The sequence below is a fragment of the Quercus suber genome, unplaced genomic scaffold (assembly GCF_002906115.3).
Source record: "Quercus suber isolate HL8 unplaced genomic scaffold, Cork oak 2.0 scaffold_5, whole genome shotgun sequence".
Lineage (NCBI taxonomy): Eukaryota > Viridiplantae > Streptophyta > Magnoliopsida > Fagales > Fagaceae > Quercus > Quercus suber.
The window spans coordinates 1,228,739-1,239,066 of NW_027069471.1; the positions used below are offsets into that span (position 1 = coordinate 1,228,739).

At 51.0% G+C, this 10,328-nt stretch overlaps 1 protein-coding gene across 1 annotated transcript; it reads left to right on the forward strand.

The window, feature by feature from the left end:
• The first annotated feature begins 345 nt into the window (after nucleotides 1-345).
• LOC136067250 (uncharacterized) lies at nucleotides 346-3,789 on the forward strand. The gene is made up of 3 exons (XM_065772811.1): nucleotides 346-565; nucleotides 1,827-2,755; nucleotides 2,863-3,789. The coding sequence occupies exons 1-3, from the start codon at nucleotides 346-348 to the stop codon at nucleotides 3,556-3,558; spliced, it is 1,845 nt and encodes a 614-aa protein (XP_065628883.1). The 3' UTR covers nucleotides 3,559-3,789.
• Nucleotides 3,790-10,328: the final 6,539 nt, after the last annotated feature.

The window sequence follows — 10,328 nt, forward strand, 5'->3', positions numbered from 1 at the left end:
TGTTATTAATGGATAAAAAAATAATTTTTGTGCGGGTCGCAAATGAGGCCAATGGGCTCAGCCCCACTTGGGCTCACAACTAATTTGTTTGTAAGGCTGAATTTCCTACTATGGGTGATCCTACAACCAAGGACTCACTGAGATCACCTTTCTCCTTCTTGGCGACACAATCTTTCCTCCTAACTGCTCTCCGGACTCTCTTTTTCTCCCCTTTTTCTGACCAACCCCTTCTTTCTTCTCCTTCCCTCTTATTTATAGTGCTCAGCTCAGGCGAGGGTCATTAATGCTTCTCATGTTTGTGCAACAGAGGGTCCAGTAGGATTTTCTCTAAATGGGAGGTTAGGTATGGGTGGCTTTGGGACTTGGTGCCCACATTCGTTGGCAGCTCGGCAGAGTCAGGGCGCGTTGAGTGCTACGGAGGGTCCAATAGGGGGTGGTAAGTGGGAGTCTAGGTCTGGGTGGCTTTGGGACTTGGTGCCCACATCAGGTCAGAGCGAGGTGCTGGCGTTTGGAGGGCCCTCTTTGAGCCGAACAAAGTTGAAGTGCCGTTCAATAAAAGTGCTCGGTAAAAATTATGCCGATCATAACTTACTAATGAAGCTCGGCACTCCCGAGCTGTGATAGCAAGGGTTGGGCCTTGGGGCGAAATGAGGATTGGGCCCAAAGACCGCGTGTTTTGGGACGGAGACTTGGGGTTGAGTAGGCCCAACACTTCGGGTGCCGCACATTAGCCCCCCCTTGATTTATGCTCGGTGCACGGCGTGAATCAAGGAACTCCAAAGAGCGCACGTTACGGGTTCAGTGGAGTGACGTCAGGGGCGGTGCAGGATTTCATTAATGCTCTCTGAAAAGGCGCGCTGGATCTGGCCAAGCGTTACAACCCCCATTACTGTCTGACGCTTCGCGAACCGAGGAGGCGCAGTTGTTTATCGAGAGTTGAAGTCATTATGGCTGGTTAATCAATTTCCATAATGGCTGATTAACCGCTGCCCACCCGTTTGTGTTCACTATAAAAAGGGCCTTCAACACTATTCTTTCACTTTACAAACTCTGAGTTCTGCAACTTCTTCTCTGCCGCGCATTCATCTGCGTCTTCATTCTCCAGCCCAGAAATTTCACATACCTTAGAACCCACAGTAAGTTCTCTACACTCCTTTTCTCCATATCTCCACTTTCTTAAATTTTTAGGGTTCTAGGATGGGGTATTCATACCTTTTAGATACGGCTGCGACCTTAGCAACCTTTAGGCAGGCCTTCAACATCCCTAGCGATGTGGAGGTTGCGTACTGTCACGAGAGCGAGATGGCACTCCATAGAGGAGACAATACTGCCTTCTTCCCATTAATGGCCATCTTGGAGGGTGGGGTTAGGTTTCCCATAGACCCCCTGATAATAGACACACTTAGGTACTACGGCTTGTGCCCGGACCAACTCCCTCCCAATTTTTACAGGCTAGTGAGTTGCGTGAGTAGACTAAACCGGACCTTCAATTTACAGTTAAACCAGCATGACATAAACCATATGTACAGTTTATGCGGAAGTAAGAAAACGAATTACTACCTCAAAGTAAGAGATATGAGGGTACGGCTGATATCCTGCCTGCCCGATTCGAATAAAAACTCTGCCGGGGAGTTCGTTATGGTGCGCGGCAATTGGTTTGTCGGCGACTTTCCTTGTCCGCTTACTAGGCGAGAAGTGGGTTCGTCCTGATCATTAATTCTTTTACTTTTTATGTGTATTTCTTTCTTTTCGTTTGTGTTTATGCTCGGATTCACATGCGCGTGTACTTTGCGTATTCTGATTTTTGTTTCTATTGGCTATTTCAGACGGTAGGGTGTTCGCGCCGGACATAAGAGTCGTGCACGTACGGGATCTGAACTTTGTACTCAGATCCGAGATATTTGTTCACGCGGACGGGCAGCTCCGGGCCTCTCACCTCATACTCGGAGTCGACCCCGTGTACACCACCTGGCAGAATTTTAGTCAGTCTCTGCTAGTTGATAGCCCCCTCCTCTCCTACATAGACGTTCGGCACGCGAACTTCCTTCCCCCCAAGTTCACGGCAGGCGAGGCACGCGAACTCGGTCCCCGGCACATTTGTTCTGACGAGATTCCACCTGTGAGGGACGAATCAGCCGAACGTGTGTCCCGGGCAAGAAGAGAACGCGCACACGAGCAAATACAGCAAGAAGCCCCCGCCCGGCAAGAGGTCCAAGTTGACCAGGCACCCTCACCCGCAAATACAGAAGTAGTTGGTGAATCACCGGGCGAAGCTATGGTGACTCGAAAGACGATGTCGATCTCCCGCTTCATCCCCGGAGCCCGGTCTGCCGGGAATCAGCAGCAGCAGGAACACAATCAAGGCCGTACCCAGCCTAGCCCGCCTCCCCCGGTAGCTCCCGCACGGCAAAGGAAAAGGCCGCGCACCACCGATCAAACGCCAGCCGACCCAACTCATGCGCGGTCAAGAACGCCCCCTCGCCCCTCCAGCGGTATCGTGATTCGCGAACCTGCGACCCAGACGGGGTTGAATGTGGCGTCTTCTTCCCGCGCCGTGCCTGCGTGGCAGCCCTCCTTCATGATGGACGGCAAACCTCTCCCCTCAGATGCCCGTGTACATATCTGGGGGAAAGGGGCCGGCGGTCATGTTGCCCAAACCTTGGCTCGGGGGCTCCTCCTGCCCGAGGACATGAGTGCCTTAGAGGACGGCACTGACGAATCGATGGGGAGACGGCTGCAGTGGCACACTATCGCGGTAAAATTGAGACTTCCCCCTTTCCTTTTTTTCTTGTTTTTTTTTTTTATTGTATATATATATATATTTTTTTTTTTTTTTTAACTTCCGTACATGTGTCTTGCCAGGCCGCACAGCTGGCCTACGTCCTTGACCGTCGCGTCACAGACCTGACGGAAGATGCTGGCCGGGAGAGGGCCCTGAAGGAGGTGGCCGAGTCGACCGCGAAAGAGAAGACGGTGGCTGCCGCGACGTCCGAGAAGAAGGCTGCTGCTGCGGAAAAGGCGAGGCTGTCCTTGGAGCAGAGATTTAAAGAACTGGAGGTTCAGCTGGGGGAGACCGAGCTCAAACTGGGACAGGCTGAGAGTAAGCTCACCGAGCGGTCCGAGGAGCTGGGCGATTTGAGGGCGGCTCTGGAGCAGAGCGAGAATAAATGGTACCATGAGGGGTTCGCGGACGCGGAGAACTCAGCAGAGCCGGTTATCAATGAGGCACGGCGGCTGGGCTTTGAAGAGGGTTGGCTGGCCGCCCTGCAGGCTTTGGGAGTCCCCGAGGATTCACCCTTGAGGAACCCCGGTCGAATTCCATTTCCAGTCCCCCCGCAGGAGCCGACAACCGCCGCCGGACGTGCTGACGAGGAAGAGACGACGAGTCTAAGGGAACTGGTGGAACAGATTGATTCCCATGTGGGGATGGAGGAGCCAGAAGTGGGTAGCCATCCTTTCCTTGGAGATCATCTCGGCCAGATTCAGGCTCATGACTCCGCCCGGCAGCCACCATCCGAGCCCGAGGCCCGAGAACGCCCTGCAACCTCTACGTCGTGATCTTCAAACCTTGCTTTTTCCGTATCAAGAGATTCTCCTTTTTCTTGTTTACTTTTCCGTTCAAGTTTGCTTATATCACCGGGCTGTGGTGATTAAACAGTTTTAATTTTATTGGTGTTGAAAACTCAAATGGTCGCTTCGTTTTGTGGCCGAGACAATTATTTCCTTAATGTTTGCAATTGATTTTTGCCGTTTATCTATGGTTTCGTTCCGTGTTTGCATGATGCTTGTTGGTGGGCCAAGTCCTGTTTCGTCATAAGGCGGGGACTCGGCCTGTTTACCGGTTTAATAGAAACGATAAAGTTTATGCCTGCTCGGCGATATGGATCGAGCCGGGAAATATGCTCCTGCCTTTAGGATAAAATTAATTAGGTCCACACATACTCGGTGATATTGGTTAGGCTGAGAAATAGGGAACTAGCCGAGATATAAAATTTGTAAGGTTTACCTGCTCGGCGATAGGGGTCGACCGAGAGACAAGCCTCTTTCCTTAAAATAAAAATTGTAAGGTTTACACCTGATCGGCGACAGGGACCTAGCCGAGAGACAGGCTTCTGTCCATAAAATAAAATTAGTAAGGTTTACACCAGCTCGGCGATAGGGATCGAGCCGAGAGACAAGCCTCTTTCCTTAAAATAAAAATTGTAAGGTTTACACCTGATCGGCGACAGGGACCTAGCCGAGAGACAGGCTTCTGTCCATGAAATAAAATTAGTAAGGTTTACACCTGCTCGGCGATAGGGATCGAGCCGAGAGACAGGCTTCTGTCCTTGAAGTAAAATTAGTAAGGTTTACACCTGCTCGGCGATAGTGATCGAGCCGAGAGACAGGCTTCTGTCCTTGAAATAAAATTAGTAAGGTTTACACCTGCTCGGCGATAGGGATCGAGCCGAGAGACAGGCTTCTGTCCTTGAAGTAAAATTAGTAAGGTTTACACCTGCTCGGCGATAGTGATCGAGCCGAGAGACAGGCTTCTGTCCTTGAAATAAAATTAGTAAGGTTTACACCTGCTCGGCGATAGGGATCGAGCCGAGAGACAGGCTTCTGTCCTTGAAGTAAAATTAGTAAGGTTTACACCTGCTCGGCGATAGTGATCGAGCCGAGAGACAGGCTTCTGTCCATGAAATAAAATTAGTAAGGTTTACACCTGCTCGGCGATAGGGATCGAGCCGAGAGACAGGCTTCTGTCCTTGAAGTAAAATTAGTAAGGTTTACACCTGCTCGGCGATAGTGATCGAGCCGAGAGACAGGCTTCTGTCCTTGAAATAAAATTAGTAAGGTTTACACCTGCTCGGCGATAGGGATCGAGCCGAGAGACAGGCTTCTGTCCTTGAAGTAAAATTAGTAAGGTTTACACCTGCTCGGCGATAGTGATCGAGCCGAGAGACAGGCTTCTGTCCATGAAATAAAATTAGTAAGGTTTACACCTGCTCGGCGATAGGGATCGAGCCGAGAGACAGGCTTCTGTCCTTGAAGTAAAATTAGTAAGGTTTACACCTGCTCGGCGATAGTGATCGAGCCGAGAGACAGGCTTCTGTCCTTGAAATAAAATTAGTAAGGTTTACACCTGCTCGGCGATAGGGATCGAGCCGAGAGACAGGCTTCTGTCCTTGAAGTAAAATTAGTAAGGTTTACACCTGCTCGGCGATAGTGATCGAGCCGAGAGACAGGCTTCTGTCCTTGAAATAAAATTAGTAAGGTTTACACCTGCTCGGCGATAGGGATCGAGCCGAGAGACAGGCTTCTGTCCTTGAAGTAAAATTAGTAAGGTTTACACCTGCTCGGCGATAGTGATCGAGCCGAGAGACAGGCTTCTGTCCATGAAATAAAATTAGTAAGGTTTACACCTGCTCGGCGATAGGGATCGAGCCGAGAGACAGGCTTCTGTCCTTGAAGTAAAATTAGTAAGGTTTACACCTGCTCGGCGATAGTGATCGAGCCGAGAGACAGGCTTCTGTCCTTGAAATAAAATTAGTAAGGTTTACACCTGCTCGGCGATAGGGATCGAGCCGAGAGACAGGCTTCTGTCCTTGAAGTAAAATTAGTAAGGTTTACACCTGCTCGGCGATAGTGATCGAGCCGAGAGACAGGCTTCTGTCCATGAAATAAAATTAGTAAGGTTTACACCTGCTCGGCGATAGGGATCGAGCCGAGAGACAGGCTTCTGTCCTTGAAGTAAAATTAGTAAGGTTTACACCTGCTCGGCGATAGTGATCGAGCCGAGAGACAGGCTTCTGTCCTTGAAATAAAATTAGTAAGGTTTACACCTGCTCGGCGATAGGGATCGAGCCGAGAGACAGGCTTCTGTCCTTGAAGTAAAATTAGTAAGGTTTACACCTGCTCGGCGATAGTGATCGAGCCGAGAGACAGGCTTCTGTCCTTGAAATAAAATTAGTAAGGTTTACACCTGCTCGGCGATAGGGATCGAGCCGAGAGACAGGCTTCTGTCCTTGAAGTAAAATTAGTAAGGTTTACACCTGCTCGGCGATAGTGATCGAGTCGAGAGACAGGCTTCTGTCCTTGAAATAAAATTAGTAAGGTTTACACCTGCTCGGCGATAGGGATCGAGCCGAGAGACAGGCTTCTGTCCTTGAAGTAAAATTAGTAAGGTTTACACCTGCTCGGCGATAGTGATCGAGTCGAGAGACAGGCTTCTGTCCTTGAAATAAAATTAGTAAGGTTTACACCTGCTCGGCGATAGGGATCGAGCCGAGAGACAGGCTTCTGTCCTTGAAGTAAAATTAGTAAGGTTTACACCTGCTCGGCGATAGTGATCGAGTCGAGAGACAGGCTTCTGTCCTTGAAATAAAATTAGTAAGGTTTACACCTGCTCGGCGATAGGGATCGAGCCGAGAGACAGGCTTCTGTCCTTGAAGTAAAATTAGTAAGGTTTACACCTGCTCGGCGATAGTGATCGAGTCGAGAGACAGGCTTCTGTCCTTGAAATAAAATTAGTAAGGTTTCCACAGTTTCGTGAAAAAAAAAAAAAAAGGAGTATCAGCAATCAGGATGAACCGCTATTTTCATTAGCCTTTGTACAACAACGACGCTACGACTGCATGCCCCCATTTCGTTTTACATTCCGGTCAGTGATAGAACTTCTTGAGATTGTGAACGTTCCACGGCCGCGGCAAAGGTCTCTCTTCCAGGTCCTCCAGATAATACGCTCCTGCACCTGCAACTGCTGTGACCCTGTAAGGCCCTTCCCAAGTCTGAGCCAGCTTCCCCGAGTTTGTATCCCGCATACTTCCCACAGCCCTTCTCAGGACCATATCTCCCGCGCTGAATCCCCTGAGTCTTACGCCTCGGTTGTACCTTGCGGCGAGCTTTTGTTGATACTCTGCGAGTCGCACGGTGGCCTTTTCACGGCGTTCCTCCAAGCTATCCAGAAGCCCGATCATCATTTCATCGTTTTGCTCGGGGTCGAACCCCGCGACCCGTGCGCTGCACAATTTTACCTCGGTTGGTATGACGGCCTCCGATCCGTAAGTCAGGGAAAAAGGGCTTTCCCCCGTGGATCTCCTGGGCGTAGTCCGGTATGCCCAGAGTACGTTCGGCAGCTCTTCGGCCCAGCCGCCCTTTGCGCCGTCTAGCCTTTTCTTTAATCCGTTCAGTATTACCTTGTTCGTAGCTTCTGCCAATCCATTACTCTGAGGGTACGCCGGGGTAGAATACTTGTTTTTTATGCCGAGGTCATTGCAGAAAGTGCGGAAAGCTCTGCTGTCGAACTGTAGCCCGTTATCTGATATTAACGACTCCGGCACCCCAAATCTGGTCACTATATTCTTCCAGACGAATTTCTTCACATCCGTGTCCCGGATATTTGCGAGGGCCTCGGCCTCCGCCCATTTGGTGAAGTAATCGACGGCTACAATTACGAACCGGCGGTTCCCCGTAGCTCGCGGAAACGGACCGAGGATATCCAGCCCCCATTGTGCAAACGGCCAGGGGCGGCTGATCGGATTTAGTTGACCGGCAGGTTGGTGGATCAAAGGGGCATGCTTTTGGCATTGATCACATCTTAGTGCATAGTCGGCGGCGTCCCTCTGCATCTTAGGCCACCAAAACCCCTGGGTCATCGCCCGATGCGCCAGGGAACGCCCACCCACGTGGCTTCCGCATATCCCATCGTGAAGTTCGGCCAATATCTCGGGAACTCTCTCGGGGGGCAAGCACAGCAGGTATGGGCCTCCGAAAGATCTTCGGTACAACCTGCCGTCTGCCGACAACCAAAAACGGGGTGCCGTCCTGCGTATCCTACTGGCCTCCTTCTCATCTTCCGGGACTACATCCTTGGACAAGAAAGCTATGATGGGATCAATCCAGCACGGCGCGGGCGGTGGCACCGTGTCGACGTTATGCAACCTAATCCCAACCTCATCGGGGACCTGGATGCTCGGCTCGGCAACGAGCTCCACCCTGATCAACCGAGGTACGTTTTCGATGCTTGATGACGCCAGCGTGGCTAAGGAGTCAGCGTGCCTGTTTTGCGCCCGTCCTACTTGGGACACTTTTACCGAGACAAATTTGCTTATGATCATCTTTGTCGTGCACAAGTACGCCTTCATCCGAGGATCCCTAGCTTCAAAACTCCCTTGGATTTGACTAACAACCAGGCGGGAATCTGAATGTATTTCTACGCTCCGGGCACCAAGCTTCAATGCGGCTCTTAGTCCGGCGATCAGGGCCTCATATTCGGCCTCATTGTTGGAGGCTTTAAACCCCAGTCTAAAAGAGTGCTCCAGCCGTAACCCTTCGGGAGAGAATATGACTATACCGGCACCGGCTCCCTGGGAACTCGAGGCTCCGTCCACGAAGACCTTCCACGGGCGAACTTCTACTTGGCAGATCATTTCTCCACCATTTCGGGGTGAGAATTCAGCGACAAAGTCGGCCAGGACCTGCCCTTTCACCGCATGTCGTGGTCGGTACCGTATGTCAAATGACCCTAGCCTTGTTCCCCACTTGGCTATGCGTCCTGTGAAGTCAGATCTTCTCAAAAGTGCTTGTAAAGGATACTCGGTTAACACATAGACAGTATGAGCTTGGAAGTAGTGCGGCAGCTTTCTTGTGGCATGGATCAGGGCCAAAACCAACTTCTCCAGAGGCAAATACCTCTTCTCAGCATCGACCAGGGTCTTGCTGATATAGTACACGGGTTGCTGGATCCCCCCATCCTTCAACAGCACGGCACTCACAGCATGATCGGAGACGGCCAAGTACATGAATAAATCTTCGCCCGGCTCGGGCGCGGCCAGCATGGGTGCCCTGGCCAAGTACTCTTTCAAGTCCCGAAAGGCCTTGTCGCATTCTTCGCTCCATAAAAACCCCGTCCACTTCTTCAAAAGCTGATAAAATGGGCGGCAGCGATCCGCAAACTTGGAGACGAACCGGTTAAGTGCGGCCAGCATCCCGGTTAAAACCTGTACCTCCTTTGGATTGCTCGGTGGTTTCAGTCTCTTTATTGCTTCGATTTGATCGGGATTGACCTCTATTCCCCGGCTCGTGATCAGGTATCCTAGAAATTTTCCAGCCCCCACTCCGAACGCGCACTTCTCGGCGTTAAGGCGCAGCTTGTGTCGCCTTAGTGTTTCGAACACTTCCTGGAGATCGCCCGTGTGTTGTTCCTCCAACTTACTTTTTACCACCATATCGTCGATGTAGACCTCGACCGTACAACCTATTTTATCGCGGAACATTCTCGTCATCATCCGCTGGTAAGTTGCCCCGGCGTTCTTCAAGCCAAACGGCATCACCGTGTAGTGATAATTGGCCTCCGGGGATATGAACGCCGTTTTTTCCTGGTCCTCGGCTGCCAGAGCTATCTGGTGATACCCCTGAAAGGCGTCAAGGAAACTCATTCTCGGATGGCCATACGTGGCGTCAACCAACTGGTCAATTTTAGGGACGGGGAACGGGTCCTTTGGGCATGCTCGGTTCAGGTCCGTAAAATCCACGCAAACCCTCCACTTGCCACTCTTCTTCTTCACTACGACGGTGTTTGCCAGCCACTCGGGGAAATAAGTTTCCTTTATTGCTCCCGACTCCTTCACCTCTGAACTTCTTCCTTCACGGCCTCGGTATGCTCCTTGGACGATCTCCTCGGCCTCTGTTTCTTAGGCGGATACGAGGAATCAACGTTGAGTTTATGGACGATGAATTCGGAATCTACTCCGGGCACCTCGTACGGGCTCCAAGCAAATACGTCCACGTTCCGTAATAGTAGTAACAACATTTTTACCCTGTCTCCAACAGCCATACTTTCCCCTACGTAAAAACACCTATCAGAATCCGGGAGTATCCGTACCTTCATCATTTCTTCGGCGCGCCTATCCCCCTTCTCACCTTGGGGGCTCTGTAGCTGCTATAACGAGATACGCGGTTGCGCCTCTTTTTCTTCGGTACTCTTTCCCCGTTTGAGTGACTCCTTCCTCCAGTTAACTAGGGCGACCAAACATTGTCTTGCTGTTTGCTGGCTCCCCTTCACCACAATCACACCATGCTCGGATGGGAACTTTATTCTCACGTGCAAGGTGGACGGCACAGCCCCCATTCCATGGATCCACGGTCTTCCCAATATCGCGGTATACGGGGAGTAAGAAGCCACGACTATGAAGGTCACCACCACCTCCTTTCCTTCCATATTTACAGGTAAAGAGATCTGCCCCTCAGGGATCACTGTCTTGCCGTCAAAACCGACCAATGGTGTGCCATATTCGGATAGGTCTGCACTGCTCAATCCGAGTCCTCGGTAAAGGTCTGGGTACATC